The following is a 26,323-nucleotide window of genomic DNA, read 5'->3' on the forward strand; positions in this document are numbered from 1 at the left end:
GTGCCTTGTCTCTTTTTTCAGGCTGTACAGTCTTTTCTACAGATCAGCTACATTTGTTATGAGACATTAGTGTTGAGTACAGTATAAGGCCAGGAAGAAGATGGGGGGAGAGGAGGGATGGTGGTGAAATTTTTATTTTTTTACAGTGTACATGTGGGGTTTTGTGTCAGCGTCAACTGGGTAGGTTCTCCTTCTATTTGCTTATTACATTTCCTTGGTAGTGAGAGGGATTGGGGGAGCCCAGGGTGTGGATGGTTGTCTGTGGTTGTCTGCAGTGAGGTTTGTTTGCATTTGTGAAGTGGTGGTGGTGGGGGGGGGTTGTTGGGTCAAGCAAGCCAGATTGATTCGTATGCTGTTGTCGTCTTGTTGGGCTGTGTATGAGATAAAGGGAAGCCATACTGGGGTGAAAGAGCCCTCTTCTATTTGTCCCCATGTCACTTTGTCTGTTGGTTAGCTTTTCTCGCAAGGCTGTTTCCCATTTGGTACCAGTGGTCCATGTTTACTCCTGAGAGGTCTCTCCAGTGTCTGGCTATGAGGCTTCAGGCTGCTGAGAGTAGGTGGGTTATAAGCTCTGTATAATGTGAGTGGACATTATTATCTTGGAAGACGTTCGGTAGGGCCGGTTCAAATACCTGTTTAGTTAGTTTCCATATCTCTTGTAGGACTGATGTCCAGAAGGGTTGGATTTTGGGGCATTCCCACCACATGTGGAGGCATGTGCCTGTGGAAGTGCAGCCTCTTCAACATTTAGGTGAGGTTCCTGGGCATATCAGTGCCAGTTTCCGTGGTGTTAGGTACCATCTGTTGGTGAGTTTGAGTGAGTTCCCATCTTTTGGCTGAGATGGATTTAAAGGGAGGTTTAGATCACATTCTAGTAGGTTTGAAAGTTTTCTGAGTAGTTTTTGATGAACTCTCACAATTCATAAAGGACTAATCAGGTGAAGAGGCAAGAAGAATTCCTGGTGGTCAGATTGCTTGGCCTTTTCCCATGAATAAGTTAAACACAAACTTAAAATTGCATAAATGGTGAGACCTCTCTAAATTAAATTGTGCAGAATTGTATTGGTGTAGGGTCATTTTTAAAAAATGGCACAGCATCTCTTAGGATTTTCTGTAAACTCTGTCTCATTGTCAACTTCTCTGCAGTTTTGAGAGCTTGAAAAGAGTTGTGCAATTGTACTCTAACCCAAATTCTAAATTAGCATCTCATTTCAATCTGTTCTCCACTGAAATCCCCATTAGTCGGGAGTCAGGACTATAATGGGCCTTAAGTAGATAGGAGGTTCTGACCACATCATGTGTGTCTGCTTGTTTTCAATTAGCAACCCAGAATCTTTGTAGCAAATTATTGACTGCGTTCAGGTCGGGTCACTAAGCACCCTTAAGCGCAAATACTGTTGAAAGGGTCAGCCTAATCAGCCACTTCACGTGGCCGTAATGTTTCACCTGGCTGCATGCGTGTCACACTGGTCTTTGCTGTGTCCCCAAACATGCAGTGGGCATGCTGCCAATGGTGGCTCTGGCCATGGCTGGCCCAAAACATTTTGGCCCTTGACACGAACCATGAAATAGTGCCCCCCTCGCACCAGGGAAGCGGGGAAGTGAAGATCTACATCAGGAACCAGAGAGGAATAAAGATCTACAACAGGATCTGCAGCCCCTGTGGATCCTGCCATCTGAGGCAGTTGCCTCACCTTGCCTCATGGGTGGGCTGGCCCTGGCTGTGGCTCACCAGCACATGTTTCAGTGTGCCTGGAGACTCATGACTCTCCATCACAGTTTTCCAGGTGTACTGCAACCAAACCAGTTAAGTACAGTTGCTGTCTGGTGATGGCACTCCCTTTCAGAAGCACCTAAAAGCTGCAACCGCTTAGTAGCTGTGATTGATATTAATTGATCATATGTCTCCCCACTTGTGTGTGGCCACATATATGTGCAGCATTAGGAAATAAACGAACAAACAAACAAACAAATAAATAAATAAGATCTGCAAAAAGACATAAAAAGGACAAAAATGGCCCGAAAAGAGAGGGAATACAGCTAGCTATCCTAGGAGCCTTTGCAACGGCAATCCCATGAATTTTTGAAGGTGGTTTTTTTTTTAAGATGGCTCCTAAATGCAAGGCATCATCATCTTCCTCTGGTGCTGAGAAACCCAAGAAGCAGTGTGTGGCTTAGAGGATGTTTACAGGCGTTTTAGATGGTGTTCCCTCCCCACTATGCATGATTTCATGTATATGAGCGGTACCCGGGAACGTAAGGAGGGAGATGTCTGTAGTATTGCTTTTCTAGAGCTCAGATCAGTGCTCAGAAATAGATTTTTAAATGTATAAAACTTATTAAAGAAGCCTACTGCCTCATGGTAGAAACAGCAGCTTGAATAGAAAGAGGAAGACCTATTTCCCCTCCACAATTTCCCCTTCTGCTGAACTCCAGCTGCCCTATGCATGTAGGGCTCTTTCTGCCTGATTATGCATGTAAGGGAGGGGCTGGACTGGGCCTTAATGTGAAGGCAGCATCAAAAATTTGACATAGTAAGCACATCTTTGTTTGGTGAAAGCTCTGCAAGGAGGTTGTCAGACAGGACCTTGGTGATGCGGAAGAGAGCCCTGCTCCCCAGCCCCCACTTCACCAGGCGTCCCCAGCTCCTAAGTACCTTTTGATTTGCTGCTGCTGGGAGCTTCAAACACCACTTTATTATGAAAAGCCTCTGTTAAGTGTGAGCCCTGTGTTTACCTAGTCATTCCCCAGTGGCTCTCCATGTGCCCCCATTGACTGGATTATACAAAGTGATAGCAGGGGGGCTTTAAGTGTGTGTGATGGGCAAGAAGGAATGGGCTGGATGACCAGGGAGAGGAAAGCCTGTGGTTTGGGGGCCAAAAAGTGAGGCTGTCACCACCCCCCTGTCCCTTCCCCTCTCACTGAGTTCCTCATTTTTCCTCAAGTGCCAGCTATGGTCTGCTTAGCAGCCCTGCCGAGGCCTCCTGGCTCCTGAGCTGCAGGCATTTTGCTGTTGCAGCTTTTGCCAGTGCGCCCCCTCCCTGCCTCTGCCCCACCACCCTGCTGCCTCCCTCCAATCCCTTTTGCCTGTGAGAGGAGTGTGAAAATACTCTCTGAATAGATCTTCTTTGTGTATGTGTTTATATATAAATAAAGCCTCATATATATATATATATATATATATATATATATATATGCTTTCGTAGATTTTCACGGGTACAGGAATGCAGGTTTTGGTGTCTTCGGGTGTCTTCCCGTGTAAGAGTTGGGGTGTCTAGGCGACGTTTCGACGAGGTCTCACTCGTCATCTTCAGGCTGGTGCTTTCGGCTTCTTGTTACTGGAACAGAGCAGGATCTCAGTGTTTGAGTTCCTATAAATACTGTTGAGGGGGTGTGGTGTATAGCCTCCAACGTTCTGGGCAGAGAGGAAGTTCCCAGGTTAGTGTGCCTTTTCATCTTTTGTTCTTTAATTACTTGAGGGATATCTTGAGTGATTTCTTGAGTGATATTCTGAGTACCACTTAGGTGGGTCATTAAGTGTGGATTAGTTGCTAAAGCTTTCGTGTCTTGACCTCTTGAGCTTGTGAAGAGTTTTTCTGAGAAGATGGCTGTACTGCACTTAGTTGTGCTCTGGCTTGGCTTCGTGTATAGGGGCGAGCTGTGGTTTTGTGCCTTGTGCCAGCCAGATCTGTGTAGGGATTGCAGGGGGGTGCAACATCCGGAGGTGCCACTATGGTTTGGCTACTGGATGGAGTCTGTAATTTATCTGTGGAGAGGGTCTGGGTTTGGTAAATACTCAACAGTATTTATAGGAACTCAAACACTGAGATCCTGCTCTGTTCCAGTAACAAGAAGCCGAAAGCACCAGCCTGAAGATGACGAGTGAGACCTCGTCGAAACGTCGCCTAGACACCCCAACTCTTACACGGGAAGACACCCGAAGACACCAAAACCTGCATATATATATATATATATATAATTTGAGATGTGTGGTTTTGCAGGCAGAGGGTAGATAATCTCCACTCTGAGAGTGCCTGTTCAGCTGCTCTGGGGTGGGTGTGCATGCAAGAGGACATCTGAACTCTGCTGAGACAGCGCAGGGTGTGGAATTGTAAGCAAATCAGCTTCCTGTGCTGGGAAGTCCCACTTGCAGTGGACTGCAGAGTGTGGAAGCTCCAGTTGCAGCTTGTGGGTGTTAACTATGGAGAGCTACAGTTATATTGGGTCACACAGCTATCGGTCATAGAGGGCACAAAATCAGGGACATTAGTCTTTTAGTTGAACTGTCTTCTGTTTGTCTTTTCCAAAAAAGCAGTGCAAAGTTGTGCCTTCTACAATTTAAAGACTTACATAATGTATTGGTTTATTTATTGCATTCTGCCTTTCTGCTATAGCCAATCCTCAGGGTGACAATTTCATGTTCAATCATAACGGTTCAAGTAATTAAATATCATGGCTGATTAGTATCTGTACATTTGCATGTTTCTGAAATACTAGATAGAAATACTGAAGGGTAGCTCCAAGCACTTAGCTATATTGCTGTTAGCGATGTCCTGTGAACCCAGATCTGCAGGTGATGGATGCGACACCACTGGCAAATAACCAAGCATTTGATGGATAAGTGAAATGCTGCACAAGGGGCCCAAAGCAAAGAATTCATCCCAGGATAAAGGACCATATACAGTGGTACCTCGAGTTACAGACGCTTCAGGTTACAGACTCCGCTAACCCAGAAATAGTACCTCGGGTTAAGAACTTTGCTTCAGGATGAGAACAGAAATCGTGTGGTGGCAGCAGGAGGCCCCATTAGCTAAAGTGGTACCTCAGGTTAAGAACAGTGTTAGGTTAAGAATGGACCTCCGGAATGAATTAAGTTCTTAACCAGAGGTACCACTGTAAACAAGAGCATCCTGGTTCTGGATGTAAGTTCACAGCCCTGTGGAGGTGTAATCTGCCTCTCCAGAGAGCTTCTGGGTTCTTCTGTAACACACTAGGACCCAATGGAAGGAACAAAACGCCTCATCCAGCCTTTCCCAACCTAGGGCCCTCCAGATGGATGCCCAACTCCTATCAGCCATTGGCCAAGCATGATGGGAGTTGTAGTTGAACAACATCTGGAGAGCGCCAGGTTGGGGAAGGCTGATCTAATCCAATGTTTGTGGAATGCTCCCCCAGGGAGGCTCACCTGGCACCTTCCGTACCTATATTTAGAGGCCAGACAAAAATATTCCTCTTTCCCCAGGACTTTGGCTGATTAAACTATCTATATGGCCTTTTAATTTGTGGAGGGATTATTTATTTATTATGTTATGTATGTTTGTGTTTTTATACTGAAAACTGCCCATGATTCTTGGATGAAGGGCAGTATATAAATTTAATAAATGAACAAATAAACATATGGCACTCAATAGACACAATGGTCTGACTCCAGAGCAGGCAAGTTCCTGTGTTGCTGATTCAAACAGTCAGTCGCCCTGGAGTTTGTTCACAGATCCGGCTGTTCACAGATCCCCACAGGATCTCTGCATGTAACAAGGTGGCTGCACCTTTCCCTGACACCTCTCCCTACCCAGCGCCCACGCGCATGCTTACTTTGGGGTCCCGATGCCTGCTTCAATGAGCCCAGGCTAACTGACCTAGGTCATGTCTGCCTATGCCTGAACATTTGGGGCAACCCACACATTGCTGCGGCTCGTGTTTCCGAAGAAGAGCCCTGCTGGACCACAGGTCAACCATCTCGCCCAGCGCCCTGCTCCCCCAGCAGCCCGACAGACGAGTGCAGCTGCCCCAGTTGCTGAAGAGACCCGTGTGAGCTGAGTTTTAACTCGTCGCTGGTAATTGCCAGGAAACGGGGCGGCGGCGGCGGCGGCTTTTCAGTTACTCCAGCTCAATTGATGCGCAGAAGGCGGCGGTGGCGGAGGAGGAGGAGGGTGTGATCTGGTGGTGCAACCGTCGCTCCCGTCTCTGTGGGGCTTGTTGCTGGCCGGGCCCGCGTTGCCACAGGGCTGGACAGGGCGACACAAAGCCTTGGGCTCCAGCCCTGGGAGAGCGAGAGCAGCGAGCGAGCGAGCGAGCGAGTGCGCGCCTGGCACGGGCGGCGATTGTGGCTGGCACCGCGAGGAGGGGAGCCGGAGCGCAGCGGGTTAACGGCGCCGCTCCAGCCCCAGCTTCTGCCTCTGGGGAAGGGAAGCAGCAGCAGCGGCAGCAGCAGAAGAAGGGAAGGGGGCGGCGCCTCGCCCGGGAGCGCGGCACACCGCGCCGCATCTGCCGGGCGCATCTTGCGGACAAGCTGGCCCTGCTGCGCCCCGGCCCGCACCGCCCGCCGCCGGCATGAGCGCGCCGGGGAAAGCGCGCCGCGAGCGGGGCAGCCTGGCCGAGTACGAGACGCAGGTGAAAGGTAAGGCTGGCGGCGGCGGGGGGGGGGGGGGATCCTGGGGAGGCGGCGGCCGAGGGAGGTGCGCGGGCTGCGGGGGGGGGGGAGCCGGGGGCGCGGGCGAGGCTGCGCGGGGAGAAGGGGGCAGCCGGCGACGCCCGCGGGCCGGACAAGGGGCATCGCTGCGCGGGGAGGGCCGGGGGTGGGGCTGCGGACGCAAGGGCAGGCCAGGGGTGGGGAGGGCATTGTGTGCCAGGGGAGGCATTGCTGGCCGGGGGTGGGCAGCTGTCGGGTGGCCGCTGCGCCAACGCAGCGCCGAGGGGCGGGCGTCGGGAGCAGCCAGCCGGACATCTGCCTGCAGGTGCAAGTGGCGGCGGGGGCGGCAGCGCGCTCTCCTGGCCCCCCTGGGCCTGGCTCGGGGGCGCGGGGGACCAGGGCGCCGCTGCTCATCCGTCCTCAGCTGCGTGACCGACCTCCAGCCGGCCAGGGGCCTCCCCACCGCCCACACGCCACCCCCTTCGGGTGGGTGCTCCCGCGTCAAATAGCAGCCGCGCTGGATTTCACTGCAGCTGCATTTATATGGCTGCGAGAGGGACGCTGTCTCTCTCTCTCTCTCTCCCCCCACCCAAACCTAGAGAAATGTGACCCAGATTTTGTAGACGGGAGAATATTGTTGCTGGTGGTGGCGAGGCGTGACTGCAAACTCGGGTTCTTGGCGGGAGAGACGTGGTCGAGGGGTTGGAGGCAAGAGGTGAGGTTCTGAAGGCACAGAAAAAAGAAAACCGTGTGCCATGCCCGCGTGCCGAACTGACAGGAAAAGGACCCAGGCGTCCTCTGCCTCCCTGTAACCTCCCTCGGCTGTAAAACACTAATTTCCACTTCCCCTGTTAAGACACCCTTGCACAGCAAAGCTGTTGATTGTAACGCAACATCCCTTCTTGGGTTCCGGTCGTTCAACTTCCTCTAGGCTGGGTGAGTTGATCAGCCAGCAACGATTCTCTCTCTGCCCCAGCGCTCCTCTGCTGCTCACCTCCTCCTCAGGATCACAGCACCATTCTGGACCTTATGCTATCTTACAACAAACCTCGGCTGCCAACTCAAAGCCCTTCTGGGGCTCAAAATGTTACAAGCACAGGCACCAGCCATCCTGGCACCAAGGCAGTGCCCCTGGTCCCACTAGCAGGGCTGGTTCAAGGCGTTTTGGGTATCGGAGCCAGGAAGGCCAAGTGGTCCCAGCACCACACGCAGCAGTTGGCGTGGGGCACAATTTCGTTGAGATGCTCTTGTCCTCCTGCATGTGCCCTGTGAAACGACAGTTCATCTTAATGGATATTTGCAGAGTGCATTGGACCCTAGCTGGTCACATCTGTACATGCACACCATATATTCCCAGAGTGGCTTAAAAACTAGTCCCTCTTCCCAGGGAGTTCTGGGAACTGCAGCTCTGTGAGGGGAAAAGGGGTCTCCTAACAACTCTCAGCAGCACCCGTAACAAACTGCAGTTCCCAGGACGTTTTGCAAGGGGAGAGGAGCCATGGCGGTCAAAGTGGGTTTAATAGGGCTTTAAATGCATGGTGCAGATGTGGCCTTGTCTCCCTTTCTGCCACTGAAAAATATACAAGGCGGAAGGCAGCGGTGGACCTACGCTTCTGGGGCCCTGAAGCTTGAAGTGTCATCGGGGCCCCTTTGCAACCAGCAACAAGGTCCGGGGAACCACTGTTCTCTTCTTCAATGGGGTTGTTCCATGACAGGCCACCACACTTTACAATATCTGTGCTACTAACTCTCAAACTTTGGGATTGTTACAATATATACAACAACAAAAAATTGATCAATTTTACTCAAATCAGTGAGCCTCAAATTAGATCTACTAGACCCCAAAATTTTAAGCAAGGGGACTGAAGTCACTTCTGGGGCCCTTCTGGGATTAGGGGCCCTGAAGCTTAAGCTTCATTAGTTCCATAACAGACTGAAGGAGCTGCTTTGTCTTATGGCAGCAGCCTCTCCCTGCTACTAGGTCTAATTTCCTCTTTGAGTACCTCGCCAGTACCTCTTGTTATCACCACTCCTATACCCCCAATGCTTTACAAAGCTGGGCACCATTCCCACGGTTGGTGCCTGCCCCACTCTGCCATTCTGCATCTTAGGTGAGCAAGAATGTTTCAAACTTCATACTGTAGTCAGGTACTTTGAGCAAGAGAGAAGCTGAGGTTAAATATTCTGGAAAAACAAACCCCTCTCTCTCTCCTGCTAACAGAAACTGCCCTGCCAGGAAGCAAAATGTGGCACAGCTGTGCAGGGCCGGCCCAGGATGGTTGCTGCCTGAGGCAGAGCAAGAAATGGCTTAGCCCCCACAACCCACAAGTCAAGCTGCATAGGAGGACCCAGGTCCAGTTCAGTTATTTGGCCCCTGAGGCAGAAAACCCCCCTCCCAGGCAGCAAAAACACAACGCTCAATAAATGAAAGAGCCAACAACTGCAAACCTTCCTTTCTGCCAGGCAAAGAAATAGTTCTGCTGCCGCCTCAGATATTATCTCAGGTTTTGACTATTTTGATTTGACAAACTCACAGGTTTTTACTAAGATGGTCACTTCAGGGGGCTGTCATCATGGAGAGGAACACCAAGCAAGTTGTGTGTGTGTGTGAAAGAGAGAGAGAGAGAGAGAGGCTGCCCTTTAGCTTCAGGAAGAGAAAAGGCTGAACCAGCCTTTTTTTAAATGCTGTGATCTAAATATCAGCTGAGGTGGAAGCTGGCAGGTGAACTTTGGTGGACTTTATGCCCAACAGACATTATTATTATTTCCATACCCTGCCTGTCTGGGTGGGTTGCCCCAACCACTCTGGGTGGCTTCCATAATAAAACCAAACATTAAAACAAAATGGTTGTTTGTGGCATATTTATTAAGATGAGTTATTTCTCATCCTTCTATTGCAATCACAATATTCAAAGTGGCTTACAACTTTATTTTATTCTTTTTAAAAATAAGATTACAGTACAAATTTCAAGCAAGGCAATCAGTGAAACCTCTCCCTCTCTTAATAATAAGCCATGTTTTTATGAATGAGAGAGCAAATATTGTTTACCTGCGCTGATTCTGTGGGATACGGTGGGCTATAAATCTGACTGCAGGCCCTTGAACTTCTGACCTCTGCACTTGTCAGTGCAATCACACACCCCCTTTCCCCCTCCCCTCCTCCGCCACCACCAGGGCCAACTGGTACAGATGCCTCCAAGAGGGGCTCAAAGTGCCTTCTGATCTTGTCTTTGGTACCAAGCCTCCAGACCTCCACCTCTACACCATGTTCTCATGCAAGTATTAAGCCATACACAGTGGGGGTTGGACCTAGATCCCCCTAATTCCTCTCTCTCTCCAGCCAACTCATTCCCCTTTCCCCATTTTCCCAACTGAGCTTTCTCTCTTCCCTCTTGCTCATTGGGTTGAGTTCAGCTTCCAAGTTGTCAGTTCTGATTTTTCAGAGGCCTTTGTGAAGAGGGTTGGGGGAAGGGCTGCGGACCATTTCTCCATCCCCTCGCTGCTTTGCCTTGGCTTCTGCTGATAAAACTGGCAAGCGAAGGGGTCTCTCTGTGCCCTTGCTTCCTTCTGCTAACCCAGCGGACTCCCAGCTGCCTTGGCCCTGCAGGGCTGTGAGCTTGAAGTCTCGTGTCCTGAAGAGAGGATTGGGGGAAGTTCAGCCATCCCTCTTCCTTTTGTTCACGTTTGCCGTTTTATTCTTGTTTTGCTGCTTCCTCTACTTCATGGTGGCCCCTTTTCTCTGTCCAGGCTATGAAATACACCATGGGAAGAACATAAATGGGAATTAAGTAAAATCAAAATTCTGCACAATGGCAACCCAAATCCTTCATCACCAAAAGCTGAATCATGTATATATAGCAGCTGGGATGGCTCAGTGGGTAGAGCATGAGACTCTTAATCTCAGGGTTTGAGCCCCACAGTGGGCAGAAGATTCCTGCCTTGCAGGGGGTTGGACGAGATGACCCACATGGTCTCTTCCAACTCTACAATTCTATGATTCCATGTCTCCCAGATAGATTGTGGAAATTGAGAAATTATGCAGTATTACTCTTGTACTGCTGAATCCTGCAGTTATATACTGTATATAAAAACATTTTATGTAAATCTACCCTTGTTTTGGTAATCATGTGGAAAAGTGAGAATGATGCCTCTCACTTACTCCCTGACTCCTAGAAATACTATTCAGCCCACACTTTCAGGCACAACTTCACATTTGTGAGGATTAGAAACTTGCTTTTAAAAAGCAGCAGGTCAGATTCCCAGGAAGCTTAATTGCCCCCTGATACCACAATCTGCATCGTTCCTGCTCTCATGCAGAATTGCATCACTTACCCAGTCCCGTTTAGAGCACAAACTCTACTCTGTCCAGGGCAGTTCATGCTTTCCCAGGTGTGGGCACAGGTGTATGAATATGGCTGTCCAGAACCAAGGGGAGCCATGTTTTGTAAAGGAACAACTTTCTATGCAGATGAAGCCTTAGGCTGCTATCTCACTGAGATGATGTCAGCAAAACTTACTTGCCCACAAAAGTTTTTACTAGCCTGTTTGATCTCATATACCTGGTTAGCCATCTGCGTCTGAAGTGGGGTATGTCTTCTAAACTATGAAAGCTTCTCTGCCAAGTCACCTGGAGCTAATTCTTACAAGCTGCAGGCAACTAGTAACATGGTTATTTACAAGCCTGCTGCCTCTGAGTAAATCAGTCTATTTCTCAGACCAGCCTTCTCCCACCCACCCTCCAAATATTTTGGACTACAATTCCCATCAGCCCCAGTCAGCAAAGCCAACAATCTGGGCTGATGGGATTTGTGGTCAAAAACATGTAGAGGGCACCAGGGTGGGGAAGCTGCCTTGGACACCATTACCAAGGCCTGTACTGCACCCAGCTTGGATGATCAGCAATTTGCCCATTATCCAGCACGGCTGGAGCACCTGCAAACCCTTGGTGTGAGATGCCTGCTGTCTAACACTTGATGAATCAAACCAGTCATAGCTGTCCTCTTTGTCTCAGAGCATCACTTCTTAGGCCCTGCAGTCTTTCAGTACAGTGGTACCTCGGGTTACATACGCTTCAGGTTACAGACGCCGCTAACCCAGAAATAGTACCTCGGGTTAAGAACTTTGCTTCAGGATGAGAACAGAAATCGTGCAGTGGTGGCACAGCAGCAGCAGGAGGTCCCATTAGCTAAAGTGGTGCTTCAGGTTAAGAACAGTTTCAGGTTAAGAACAGATCTCCAGAACAAATTAAGTACTTAACCCGAGGTACCACTGTATTAACTTTCTGCAAGCATGGTGGTTCTTGAGTCTGTTTGCAGCCAGTGATCAATGCCAAAGTACAAACCACATGCATGTTGTGACATTATTTGAGTGGTGCACACTTGCCTGTATAAATTGAACCATTTCTGTTCCCAATGAATACAAATGGCCATGGAGAAATGATTGGATTCCCTTTTGCATACATTTTAATGCCATGATTTATATGCATGTGTGGCTTTCCTACTGTATTTGTGTTTTAATGGCTGGATACATGGGAGTTGCTCTCAGCTGAGCCAGTACAGTAGCGTTATGCATGTTCATATACCTTGGTGGATATATGTATATGCTCAAAGCTATGATTTTTGCTTGGCTTTGCATTTCTGGATACACCAGTGCTGCTACAGCTGTTTTATATGTGTTTATCACACATTTTTGTCTTTCTGTTTGCTGTTGGCATTTATGGTTCCTCCTTTGTATGTGTCAAGTTTGAGTGTGTGGATCAGCATTTAATGTCCTGCCAGGTATTCTAGAATGCAGTGACTGTCTGACCTGTTGCTAGATGGTTCTTTTAAAAAATACTTGGTATGTGGAAAATGCAAATACAATGATTGGGGTTCCCTATCTACTTTTGTAGGTACTGTATATGTTAATTGTTCTTTTGAAACTTTCCATATGATGCTTTTACGAAGGTGGTTCTGCCATGAGGTTAGTGAGGTTTTTGTGAGAGAATTTGCCTGAAACAAAGCAGTAAATCACACACAGAGAGATGCGCGTCATGATCCAGAGTTGATATAGTTTGGTCTGTAGAAGCATATTTTTTAGACCAATGAAAAGTGAGCCTGAGGGGTTCCCAAGCTGTCCATACACTCAGATAAACAATCAGAGCCTTGGAAAGGATCAGGCACAATGAAATTGTGTATGGGAGGGTTACAACATCATCTATAAAACCGAGGAGTGTGTACACAGACGTCAGAAAGCTTGAATAAGCATACAGGTTTTAAAGAGCTGTTTAAATGCCATTACTGTCTCTGCTTCTTGAATTACCTGAAGGAGGGCATTCCAGAGGGTGGTAGCTACCACTTTTATCCTAACAAAGGCCCAATATTTTTTGTGTAAAAACTTGAGTGGGTTTTTCTGTCAGTTTAATGAAATTTATTAGAGAAATTTATTATATCAAATATACCAATACAGAGCAGTTCTATACAGTACATCAACTACACCTGGGGTGGACAAGAGATTTGCTCCTGTGGCTACGCTGGTGGAACAACTGTCATATCCTATCTTCCCTCTGTCCGGGGGGGGGGGGGAATGGCACAATCAGAAAACAGAAAACATGAAAGCCATGTAAAAATGGCAGATCTGGTTCTCAGCATCCTTGGAAACATGACCATAGCCCACCAATCAGGGAATGTGCTGGAGATGATGCCCATGCGTCACCCATATGTGGAGGGAGCCAATTCACTCAATACTGGGACAGTGAGAGTTTCTTCCCCTTGTAAATAGCAGGCATAGTGTTGGGGTGGGCAGTTCCAGTCAGGACCGTGGCAAGGGCCCCTCCCCATGCTGTGGCCCTGATTCTGCTCCCCCACCCCCAGAGTGTGGTTAGGGAATTTTAGATTCTAGACATAATGTTGCATTAGATGGTAATGTGTCTTACTTCACTGACTTAAAATGGGTAAGCCAGCTCTGCTGTGTTCAGGGGGCTGTTCTGCTCAGTGGGGCCCTGGATGTCTGTCCTCAATCCTGTCCTGATGGCACCAAACTGCCCCCCACAACCTGCTGTTAGTTAAAGTATTATGAACTACATAATGCCCAACTGTCCCATTTTATGCAGGACATCCCAGATTGACAGAAGCCTCCTCAGCCTCTGATCCCAATCCCAGATGTCCCATTTTGGCCAGAGCACAGGACCAAAAGATGGGCTTTTTTCTGTCCCACCCTGTGGCATGAGTCAGTTGGCCCACACCAGAGTGTGGAAGAAAATAAGGGAAGCAATACCTACCTTGGCCCCGGGCATTACTGCTCTTCCTCCTCCTTCCATCACAGCACTTCTGGAAGCTGATTTCTGGAAGTATGTCTGTGGCGCTGGCAGAGGAGGCGGAGGCCATGGACAAAGGTACAGTGGTACCTTGGGTTACATATGCTTCAGGTTACATACGCTTCAGGTTACAGACTCCGCTAACCCAGAAATATTACCTCGGGTTAAGAACTTTGCTTCAGGATGAGAACAGAAATCGTGCTCTGGCGGCGCGGCGGCAGCGTGAGGCCCCATTAGCTAAAGTGGTGCTTCAGGTTAAGAACAGTTTCAGGTTAAGAACGGACCTCTGGAACGAATTAAGTACTTAACCCGATGTACCACTGTACAATGGAGGAGGATGGGTGGGCGGTGACAGCAAGCAAGGGAGGTGACAAGTAGGTGAGTGATGGAGGTATCGAGAGGGTGGCAAGGTGCTCCCATTTGCCCTCAATGGCAAACTATAGTCATGACTAATGTCATGCTTAGTCTGATCTTAGTTTAACACAGTGGTGTCTAATTTCTTGCCTGCAAGGAACCCATTTCTTTCCTGCCAAGGAATCTCATTGTGTTGAAAAGATTTTTCCAGACACATTCAATGGTGCATTTTCAGATCACGTAGGGAGCCCCTGAAGTTTTGTGGCCTCACATGGGCACAGAATGCTCAGTGCTCTTCTTCCCTGTGTCCATGTGCTGCAGAGAAATTACTAGTGCTAATGGCATGCAAGATTGTCCATCATTACTGGTCCATCATTACTGCTCCTTCCCCTGCTCTCCTGGGATTAATATGAACCAGGGATCAGCCCCTGAACATGTATGAAATAATAGTAGAGTATGTAGGAGTCTGTATAGTTAAAGCTCTGGTTTTCCCAGTAGTGATGTATGGAAGTGAGAGCTGGACCATAAAGAAGGCTGATCGCCGAAGAATTGATGCTTTTGAATTATGGTGCTGGAGGAGACTCTTGAGAGTCCCATGGAAAGCAAGAAGATCAAATGTATCCATTCTTAAGGAAATCAGCCCTGAGTTCTCACTGGAAGGACAGATCGTGAAGCTGAGGCTCCAATACTTTGGCCACCTCATGAGAAGAGAAGACTTCCTGGAAAAGACCCTGATGTTGGGAAAGATGGAGGGCACAAGAAGAAGGGGACGACAGAGGACGAGATGGTTGGACAGTGTTCTCGAAGCTACAAACATGAGTCTGACCAAACTGCGGGAGGCAGTGGAAGACAGGAGTGCCTGGCGTGCTCTGGTCCAGGGGGTCACGAAGAGTTGGACACGATTAAACGACTAAACAACAACAATGTAGAAGTATGTTCATAATGCATTTTCCTGGTCACTAAGTAACATAAAATCCCTGCATATGAACTTGGAATTATGAGAATAGCACTCTTAATCGGTAACATCAACCTGGTAATTAATTGTTGCCTCATTTTCTATTCTCTCCCCTCCCCCACAAAAAAGTTTGCCTTCTCTTTAATCCTTCTGCTGGCAAAAGTTTTAAAACTAGTAGTAACATTTCATTTTTTATATTGATGCTATCTCTAAAAATGTAGGTGCTGTCAAGAGAGCTAACATTGTTTTGAAGACGCAAATCGTTAGGAGCTGAACGTGTTTGCAGCTGACTTTCTTTGCACATCATCACTTGGTGTAGTAGCGGAAAGGTTTTGGTGTATGTTTAGCTTAAATTTGCCAACATACACTGAGGTGTTCGAGAACTTTCCTATCTGGTCTGTTTCATTATTTAACTTTCCAACCAAGCTGGCACTTTGGGCAGAGTTAGGAAAGTGAGGGTATGAATATGTGCCTCTGTTTGGAGAGTTGAGTGCCTATGTGAGCGTGGGCGAGAGAGGGAGAATATGAGTGTGAAAGCATGCACACATGTCCTCAGGCCAAATAGAACTGGCAGGGTTCCTCACCTGCACATCTAGGGATATATGCTTCCTCATGTGAGGTGTGCGCTCTCTTGCCTGGACCTTTTCCCAACCTTGGCTTTTGTACGTGTTCATTTGAGCAAGGAGGGCAACTTCTGATCTGTTCCAGGCCTAAGTCATTAGGAGTCACTCATACCAGATATTATGCAGATGAGAAGCAAATCTCGTTTGCTCTGTTACACTCGGCAGGCAGGTGCAGCAAACTGTGGTGTTTCTATCTTAATCTGAGACGTGATTTTCTAAAAATATGTATGTTAGGTTCATCGATACATGTTTAATAGTTTCTTAGCAACCTAAACAAAACTTGGTGCTAAAATTATGATCATAGTAAAAATATACAGTGGTGCCTCGCAAGACGAAATTAATTCGTTCCGCGAGTTTTTTTGTCTAGCGAATTTTTCGTCTTGCGAATCACGAATTCCCATAGGAATGAATTGAAAATAAATTAATGCATTCCTATGGTCAAAAAAAGTCCAAACAAAGCCAAATTTGGTACAACAAGAGTTTATTAAGTGCTCTTTAAAGTCACACATAAAATGTAAAGAGCATTTCGAAAATTGGAGGAACAATAATTTAAGTTTCTAAACATGACAGAAAAACATTTAAAAATCAACGAAGTGTACAGTACATTTTCTAAGACTCTGGGGGACAACTTGAAGAAGGTTCCTCTTCCACTCTTTGCTTCTTGCTGAAGAACCTGTCCATGGTCTGCTGCTTCATCCGCCTTTTCAGCACCTCCCTGAAAGGCGACATGACCCTCGTATCAAAAGTGTTCACAAGGTCATGTGCCACGTGCTTGTCAGGGTGGTGCCGCTGTGCAAAAGCCTGCACATCCTTCCACTTCAGGCAAATGTCCCTCAGTTCTTTGGAGGACAGCCGTTCCTCAGTTGCTTCCTCCTCTTCCAGCGAGGCCTGCTCCTGCGCAGCCTCTGCCTGCAGTTCGACCAGCTCCTGGGTGGTCAGCTCATGGTCGTGCTCCTCCACCAGCTCACTGATGTCCTCCTCTGTGACCTCCAGGCCCATGGTCCTCCCCAAGGCAACAATGTCCTGCACCACTGTTGACTCTGGTGCATCAGAGTCACTTGGTGCCACACAGTCCGGCCACAGGCTGCGCCAAGTGCAATTCAAATTTCTCTGGCTATCCCGTTCCAGGCCGTGGTGATCATCTTCAAGCAGGTGACGATGTCGAAGTGGTCCTTCCAGAATTCCCGCAGGGTGATGGTGGTGCAATCAGCCACCTCAAAGCATCGCCTGAAAAGCTCCTTGGTGTAGAGTTTTTTGAAATTGGAGATGAGCTGCTGATCCATCGGCTGGAGCAGTGGCGTGGTGTTAGGCGGCAGGAACATGATGCTGATGAAGCTGAACTCCTCCAACAAGTCCTCCTCAAGGCCTTTAGGATGAGCAGGAGCATTGTCCATCAGAAGCAAAGCCTTCAGCAGCAGGTCGTTGTCCAGCAGGCCCATAGGGAAATTCGAAGCAAGCCCATAGGGAAATTCGTCTTGCGAAGCAACTCAAAAACGGAAAACTCTTTCGTCTAGCGAGTTTTTCGTCTTGCGAGGCATTCGTCTTGCGGGGCACCACTGTATAGGGTTGCCATATTTTGAAGAGCAAAAAAGAGGCCACATTTGCCAGCTTCTACTTAATCCATAATTCAGTTACGCATATACAGCTTAGAACTGCTTATAATCAGATTCTAAACACATTGGTCACAATTCGGCATCTCAGAATCAGAACAGGGCTCTGGAATAAGCTAATACATATTATTATCATTATTATTATTTATATCCTGCCTTTATCCTAGTTCAGGACTCCAAGCAGCTTACACAGATAAAACAGCACAAGCTAAAAGAAAGCTCATGCCCGGGCGTCAGGACTGACGTTCTTTGGGAAGCTCATTGACCAGAGACAAACGTCTTTGACAGATAGTTAAAAGAAGAGAAACATAGTGATTCCATTGTTCTCCTCTGCGTTTTAAAGGAACAAATATTGACAAAATATCTGAAAAAGGAAACTTTGTTGTTAGATCTGCCTCTAAAAGAAAAGAACAAATAGAAGTTCTTCCCCTAGAGGGAGCCTGTGAAACTGTTATTAAATCTGAATCGGGGAGCTCTACAGCTGCAACAGATTACGATCGTGGGAATAGACTTCTGACCTTGCAGAACAATGTACTCAGAAGCTCTGATGAGTGCTTTCTGCAAAACAAGTGCCCTACTGGAACAGCTACATGAGAAGACGGACTTGATGACTGCTGCGATCGGAAATTTCGGACAGGTAGTGGGTAACTATATAGAGCCCACCCAGGAATCAAATCAGGAGTGTGCTCCCCACCTTCTCTATATATAGAAGGATCTGGCAACTTCTGTTTCAGTGTATCTGAAGAAGTGTGCATGCACACGAAAGCTCATACCAAAAACTAACTTAGTTGGTCTTTAAGGTGCTACTGGAAGGAATTTTTTATTTTGACTATGGCAGACCAACACGGCTACCTATCTGTAAGGTTAAAATAGATTAAGGTAATATAATGAATATTATGAAAAATGGAAAGGATTTGCTGTGACTATTAACAATTAGGATACAAAAAAAGGGAGGAGTGAGGAGGTCAAAGAAAGAAGGTAATGACAGATAAGGATTTGAGAATATTGGATTTGTTTTTAATTTTTTGTGGCTTATTTTTGCCTTTTGAATGTGTTGTGTTACGTGCTTTGTTTTTATTTTTTGATTTTGATTTTTATCAATCTGTATTGTTTGATTGTGGATTGTTTCTCTTTTGTTTTTTCTCTTTCTTTTTCTTCTCTGTTTTTTCTGTAATTCTAAAACTCTTAATAAATATCATTAAAAAAAGAAAAAGAAAGCTCATGCCATAATTAAAGTGTTAGTCTTCAAGATGCTGTAAAATCATAATCACCCACGTGTCATTAACATAACTGTTACAAACGGTGAATAATTGTTTTATTAATCCCATGTGGGTAATTTTGATTTTTTGAGTGAAATAAATATGAAAAATCATATTTAAATTTGTTAAATTGTAATGATTTTCAGCCCAAAGTTACTGTTAACAAATTTCACTAATGTGATTTTGTGAAATTACGGTGTTTATTGGAGCCTCAATTTAATTAGATTGAAATCACCTCCATAAAACAAGTTATTTCTAACTTTTCTTATTTAATTCTAATACTGAATCTGTGGTTCTAATTTAAATAGCAATCAATAGCAATAAATAACAATATGGGGGAGGCTTACAAAATGTGGTTCACACTGGGCATAATTATGTTTACTTACAGCATGGTTTCCTATTCACTTTCCAAACTGCAATAAATCTGATTCTTTTGGAAAGTCATGCTAGAGTAACAGAGTGCTTTGACCCATTTTAACTGTGAAAGCGTAAAGTTCCAGGAGGCTTGAATCCTTTCCACAAACCAGCGGCAGTCTGGATGTGCCCAAAGAGCGTTTGAGAACCCTGTATCCTAGAGCAGTTCAGCTGCTGATAGCTTTGCTCCTCTCTTTCAGAAATGCGCTGGCAGATGGGGGAGCAAGTCCGAGGTCTGGACTCCCAGGCTGAGAGTCGGCAGCAGTTGCTCCAAGATGTGGCCGACTTCTTGCGCCGGAAGGCGGAGGTGGAGCAAGAGTATTCCCGGGGACTGGAGAAGCTGTCAGAGCGCTTCTCGGCTAAGATTCGTGGTTCCAAGGAACACCAGAACTTCAGGTGGAGACGGGTATATGCTGGCAGAGGAGGTCCTAGGACAATGATGGTGGGGGAATTGCGGAGGTGGTTGGGGGGCAGGAGCTGAGGACAGGACTACTGGAATACTAAGTTCTAAGAACTGAAGTTATTATAACCTTCCTTTGAGAAGACATGAGGCATTCTGCACTGACAACACATCAAGGAATGCCTGAATTAGCCTTTGTCTGAGTGATTGTTTTATCATTTTAAAATGTGTTCTTAAAACTGTTTCTGGTGGGGGTGAGCAATGGAGGAAGATACTGGCAAATGCGCAGCTTATTTTCACTTCAGTTTCTTAAGCTAATTATATAGGTGTTCCAGCTTAGGTCTTAATATTTGGGTTCTTAAACAAGGTGGCACTTTTTGTCAGTTTCTCAGCCTTCTATAAATCTCACCTCTCAGGCTCCTCTAGCAGTGTAACAGGCCCAGGAGGTCATCACATCCCTTCCAACTGGTTTGGGATTTTCCTCTTTCTAGAAGACCTCTAGCCTTCTTACTGGATGGAGACCCAAGTAGAGTGTTCCCTCATACCTTTTCCTCTCCTGTCCCCAGTTCAGCTTCCTAGTTTTTCTCTTGTCTTGTCTGTATACTCCACTCATTGTCTTTTGATCTTCCTTCTCTGGATATTGATGCTTTCCTCAGAGTGGATCTTACACAGTTCAGGAGCTAAACTCCTAACCAGCTGAATGCCAAGAATGGCATCTCTCCATTCTCCGCTGGGACTCTGCCCCCCCCCCCCAGCTAGCTGTACCTGCAGCCAACCAGAGAGAGGCCCCAGACAGCATTTTGGTGGAATTCTGAGGCATTGCATCACCAAACTCTGGTCTGGCTGAGTTTCCCGTCACATCATCATATGAAACACCGTTTCTGTTCCACTGCAGTTCAGTTTCTGTAAAAACCTACAATATTCTTCTCACTGCAGAATTAACTGACATAATAAATTACATAAATTACACAAATTATGTAAATTACATTGTTGTTATGTTATTCTACCCCGTTTGTTACAATGCAAAAGAAATGCAGTGCAAATGGGGGGGGGGGAATAATGTAATCAATTACAAATCATTTGCACACTGAAGGCAACAACAGCATTTCTGTTTTTGTTGGAATTCCCTGACATCCTTATTTTTTATATAGCCATATTTACAACAAAGAACCAAAAGATCACATTCATCACGATACTTCCAGGTTACCCCATTACTGTGCTGATGCATAACTGGTCCCATGCCACCACAGCAACATCATCCCCACCCTTTGAGAGAGAACTCGGATCCTGCATAGTTAACAAGCAGCTCCTGCAGAGCAGATGGCCAAATCTTTTCACTCTGATGAGGCAACAGAAAGTGGAACAGGAACTCAGCGTTTGGCATTCTGTGAAAAGTTATACTTGTTAACTTCACATGGCATATGGTGGGAGTGAGACGAATTACACTATAAACAAGACAGAACCCTGTGGCACCCCACTAGTCACTCTTCTCCAGGATGAAGAGGAACCAAAGGGTGCTCATCAATGGTTCCTCTTCATCCTGGAGAAGAGTGACTAGTGGGGTGCCACAGGGTTCTGTCTTGGGCCCAGTCTTATTCAACATCTTTATCAATGACTTGGATGATGGACTCAAGGGCATCCTGATCAAATTTGCAGATGACACCAAACTGGGAGGGGTGGCTAACACCCCAGAGGACAGGATCACACTTCAAAACGACCTTGACAGGTTAGAGAACTGGGCCAAAACAAACAAGATGAACTTTAACAGGGAGAAATGTAAAGTATTACACTTGGGCAAAAAAAATGAGAGGCACAAATACAAGATGGGTGACACCTGGCTTGAGAGCAGTACATGTGAAAAGGATCTAGGAGTCTTGGTTGACCACAAACTTGACATGAGCCAACAGTGTGACGCGGCAGCTAAAAAAGCCAATGCAATTCTGGGCTGCATCAATAGGAGTATAGCATCTAGATCAAGGGAAGTAATAGTGCCACTGTATTCTGCTCTGGTCAGACCTCACCTGGAGTACTCTGTCCAGTTCTGGGCACCACAGTTCAAGAAGGACACTGACAAACTGGAACGTGTCCAGAGGAGGGCAACCAAAATGGTCAAAGGCCTGGAAACAATGTCTTATGAGGAACGGCTAAGGGAGCTGGGCATGTTTAGCCTGGAGAAGAGGAGGTTAAGGGGTGATATGATAGCCATGTCCAAATATATAAAAGGATGTCATATAGAGGAGGGAGAAAGGTTGTTTTCTGCTGCTCCAGAGAAGCGGACACGGAGCAATGGATCCAAACTACAAGAAAGAAGATTCCACCTAAACATTAGGAAGAACTTCCTGACAGTAAGAGCTGTTTGACAGTGGAATTTGCTGCCAAGGAGTGTGGTGGAGTCTCCTACTTTGGAGGTCTTTAAGCAGAGGCTTGACAACCATATGTCAGGAGTGCTCTGATGGTGTTTCCTGCTTGGCAGGGGGTTGGACTCGATGGCCCTTGTGGTCTCTTCCAACTCTATGATTCTATATATTAGTTTTACACTTGTTAGACCACTATGGCTGCCGCCAGTGAATCCTGGAAATTGTAGTTTAGGAAGGGTGCTGATAATTCTGTTACTGATTTGCAAGTGCCCTGGATTTTGGGACTGACAGCCAAACCAGTTTTTAGCCTGTGGTGTAGGTATGTCTGAGGAGCAGCTGTCACCAGTGAATTGTGTGACATTGTGTGTGCCTCTCCTTATCAGACTTGGAACTTGAACTACAAGTTCATAAGGCACAGCAAAGCTGTAGGATACATGGCTGGCCATAAACTGCAGTTCCAACAATTGACACATGACCTGTCCTTTCTTTTTGAAGAGCAGGGCAGGCTTGACTTGAGACTAGCCAAGCAAGGGGTAGGCTGAGCACAGTGTGTCTGTTCACACTGGCACAGTCACCTCTGCATCTTCAGAAACAGCTCACTGTCAGAGCTATCCCCAGGTGCCTCCCCTAAGGAGGAAGGCTCTCGTCTTTATTGACAGTGAGTGGTGCCAGAGACAGGGCCCAAGCCTTGCAAGGTAATGCTTGGGGTATCTGATGGCACCGGGGAGGGCTGTTGTTCTGGCAATACACTTGGTTCTTCCCTCAGGTCCACACCACTGGGACCCTCTTCAGGGTCCAAGTCCTCCTGTGAGTTTTGACCATGGCCTCCTAGCCTGTTGGGCTCCTTCCAGGATCAGAGACCTCCAGCTTCCCAAGCTCCTCCTACACTTCCTCCTCATTGACCAGTCCATCAGGATGTTTGCATGAAGCTCAAGAGTGAAATGTGTGCTCGGGGGTGAATCAAGTAGTGATCAGTGGTGACAAAATGAATAGTGATAATCCATTAAAAATATTATTGGAAATACCCTGCTAGGACAACAGGAGACCATTATGTAACTTACAGTTTACAGAGTGTCGTCACTGCACATGAAAGCAGCTATTTATTTAAAACATTTGTATCCAATAAGGCTTTCATAAATATTCTTAAAGCAAAAGACCATGCAAAGACAATCAAAGGGTGGATGGGCCTGTCAGTCTGGGAGGGTAGCCCATCTAGGAGAAGGAAAACGCTGATCATAAACCTCTACTGCCTTGCAGGATATCTTTGGGAGAAGAAAAGGCTAAGGAGTAAAACCCACACAGATCTGGAATAGAGGCCCTAAGATGGTTGGATGGTGCCTTGTACACCTCCTTCCGACAACTCCTGCAGCCAAGCTTCTGCCAAATGTATTGCTCTGCTTTCCTTTGGACGATGTCAGCAAGGCCGAGAGGGGAGTCTTGACATCTGGTCAGTTCAGGACCTCCATGCACACTGCCCAGGCTTGTGCCCCGGGGAGGTCACTTTGGTGCTGCTAACACAGTGGTTTGATTTCACCCCTGGAGGCACACTCCATTGTCTCTTGAGGCAGATGGATGCCAACAAGTGGAAAAGGAGACATAAGTAAAAGAGAGGTCACTGCCCTGGAGAGTTTACAACAGGGATGGGAGAGCCCGTGGCCCTCCACTTGTTGCTGGACTCCATCCTCCATCATCTCTGACCATCATCTACATCCCTGAAGGGTCACACAAGTTCCCCATCCCTGGCTTACAGTTCAAATTTAGATAGTGGTGGAACAAAACAAAATAAAAAGAATCAGAGGCTTAGGAGAGACCAGGAGAAGGCACAATAGAGGTGGGTAGTTCATCTAGTCAAAGATTAAAAAGCATCTCTGCTTTTTCCCTGCAGGAAGGACCAAAATCTCCCATCCCCTCTGAATTGTTGGTATACGATTCTCAACCAGACGCGGCAGGCAAGCCGGGATCACGGAGCACTGAGTGAAATCTACACAGGCCACTTGGCACTGCGGTTGGTGCACCTCAGTGAAGATGTTGGGAGGCTGGCTCGGAAGGTAGGTAGTCTGGATGATAGAAGGGCAGGTTCCTGATAAGGAAAGAAAAAATGAGCTGTTTCCCAGGATGCCAGGCCTAAAATAATGTGCCATGTGGTGGCAGATGCTGGGAATTTAGCCCCTGCTGAAGCCACACTTTGTCCTTAGCCAGCTATTTTGTTTGCTTTAAAACGGAAATGTATTAGAAGAAAGCCTCTCTGTGGGTCTTCAGCATCTATGCCACTACATGCTCCCCAATTACTTCCAGGTTAATTTCAGACGTGGTTGGGAACCATTTTTGTTTGCTAGGCGACTGTGGCAAACACCTCCCTTATTCAGCCCCTAAGCTGGGGAAACAGCAGCTGGGGATCTCAAACATGGATGTAGAAGCAAAGAGCCAATAAAAAGGGGGGGGGGGCAGGGTGTACTTATGGAGGTAGGGGCGTAGTGTCATGGTTGCCCACCATACCTTCTGGGTCTAGTATGTTGTTTGTATTTAGGCTCTTCTCAAGTTGAGTGTGTGTGTAAACTGACTACTGGACAATCACTTGAGTTTGGATATCACTGTCACATAGTGGAAACTATGGTTTACCACTGATCTTATCTGGACCTGCACCTTAAAAATATGCACCAAGGTAGCCCATGTGCTCAGCAATGAAAAGCTGAATTCTGTAATTTTGGTCAATTATGGTAATGTATACACTGAAGTCCTGCACTTTGACCGCGGGATTCCCTGCTTAGAAAGACTCACACAGCTGATATTTATTAAGCCTTAGTCACACAACTGCAAACTTATTTCACAGCTGTAAGGATTCGAAACTTGTTTTTATTAAACATAAAATCTGAGATTCTCAGCATGCTGCAGTCTCAAATTCCATGTTTTTTCCTGTGCTTGTCCAGAATCTCAAGACACACATAGAATACATTGTGTTGACATGCTCACCTTTATATTCCCTGATCAGAGCAAAGAGATGGAGCAGCAGATGCAGGACGAGCTACTGAAGGCAATTTCAGAGTTGCAGATGGTGAGTGTCAAGCAAGATCTCCCACCGGTGACCACTACCCTTCTGGGCTCTTGCAGTACAGGACCAGTGATGGCGGTTCTTGCAGCAATGGGCCTAGAAAGACTTTTGTTTGTGGTTGTCTTTGTATTTGCTAGAAGTGCATTTGAGTTTGGAGGGCAAAATCCCCATCTCTCTTCTAGGGATATTTGGTGGATATTGCAGCTTTTTTAAAGCAGTGAAATGAAATCTGCCTTGTGTTGATGTTGTTGAGGTCAGGCTGTGACCACGGATAGCTTTATCCAAATCTGGAGGGGGAATGTGCATGCTCAGACCCAGGGTCCCCAAGATCAGGACTGTTCCTAATAGAATATTTATCAGCATGAGGAGTTTTGATTGGCCTACTACTATTATTTGGATGACAGTTTACTTCCATTTCGTTGATATATTTTGCCTTTTAAATTTTCTGTTTTCTCTCCTGACGTTTTGAACTACTTAGAGTTTGGTTTGCTATGGAAAATCAGCGTACAAATAAGTTAACGATGCTGGTGCTCCACTGACCAGGCTTCAAACCCCGAGTGAGCGCACTCTCACAGGTAGCTCAACAGGGGCAATCCTAGCCTGCAGACTATAATGGGGTTCCTGATACAAACCATGGTCAGGCTAATGGTCTTTTGTACTTGGGTGAGAATGCAGCACCACCTTGATTACCATTTCAACAATATGGTGTGGTTACATGAGTGTTGCAGGCAACTATTATATTATTTATGACTATTTATATAATAGTCATTAGGGACAAGCATTATTGTCTGGCAGAGAGGTCTTTCCTAGTGTAGCCTTATGAGGCTTTGCCCTCGGGTGGGGAAAATATTGCGCCCGGGAAAGGGAGATGGGAGTCAACAGACACTCAAGGAATAGTTTCGGAGAAAAAGCTTTTATTTCTACCATCCATGAACTGGTAGAAGGAGCAAGTGTGATAGTTCACAAAAACATGCACAGGTTCACAGTCATTTGCACAGAGTATATATGCCCCTTCCAGTTCCCTCCCCTTTCTCCTCCCTCAGGAGTCCTGCCCATGAGTTCCTCTGAGCATGAACAGAAAGCTGTCTATTCATTAGCTTTTTGAAGCCTTCTCGTAACGGTTTTGCCCTTGCCACAGCATCTTGTGAGAAAAGCAGAGAAGAGCAGAGAAAAGCTGTTTTGGATTTTTAGAAGACAAAAGGAATTTTGGACAGTTTTGAGGCCTGGTTGGGGGGGTGACTTTGGGCCTAGGTGGGGTCACCTGTCCTCACCTCCTTCACTAGCATAGCTGTCAACTTTCCCCCTTTTTTAAGGGAAATTCCCTTATTCCGAATAGGATTCCTCGCAAGAAAAGGGAAAAGTTGACAGCTATGCTTTCCTAGTCCTGCTCCCAAGATCCTTTCACCTGGGGCTGTCGGGGATTTATCCCTGAGCCCTGAGAGCGCAAGGCCTCGGCTCGGCCACGGAGCTCAGGCCCCTTCCCATGAAGAGTCCGGCTCCTCCACAGCGGCAGCCACCTCAGGCCACGGATTTTTCAGTGCTGCTGACATTGCAGAAGAAGGCAGTGTGGTAGGCAGGTGACATTGAATGCAGCTAAAC

General features: G+C 46.8%; 1 protein-coding gene across 5 annotated transcripts in view; it reads left to right on the forward strand.

The window, feature by feature from the left end:
* The first annotated feature begins 5,906 nt into the window (after positions 1-5,906).
* The window catches only part of ARHGAP4 (Rho GTPase activating protein 4), a 42,779-nt gene continuing 22,362 nt past the window's right edge, over positions 5,907-26,323 (forward strand). For 2 of the 5 annotated variants that reach the window (XR_014520726.1, XM_083482794.1), the window contains exons 1-4: positions 5,911-6,397; positions 19,119-19,314; positions 23,561-23,723; positions 24,665-24,727. Coding sequence is in view for 3 of the 5 variants with exons in the window: in XM_083482794.1 (XP_083338920.1) it covers positions 6,331-6,397; positions 19,119-19,314; positions 23,561-23,723; positions 24,665-24,727 (489 nt within the window). In the remaining 2 variants the exon portion in view is untranslated. Of the gene's footprint in view, positions 6,398-19,118; positions 19,315-23,560; positions 23,724-24,664; positions 24,728-26,064; positions 26,294-26,323 lie in introns of those variants that run through there. The other 3 variants (XM_083482792.1, XM_083482793.1, XM_083482795.1) reach the window with 3 other exon arrangements.

The sequence above is a fragment of the Podarcis liolepis genome (genome assembly GCF_965112155.1).
Source record: "Podarcis liolepis genome assembly, chromosome: 17".
Classification (NCBI taxonomy): domain Eukaryota; kingdom Metazoa; phylum Chordata; class Lepidosauria; order Squamata; family Lacertidae; genus Podarcis; species Podarcis liolepis.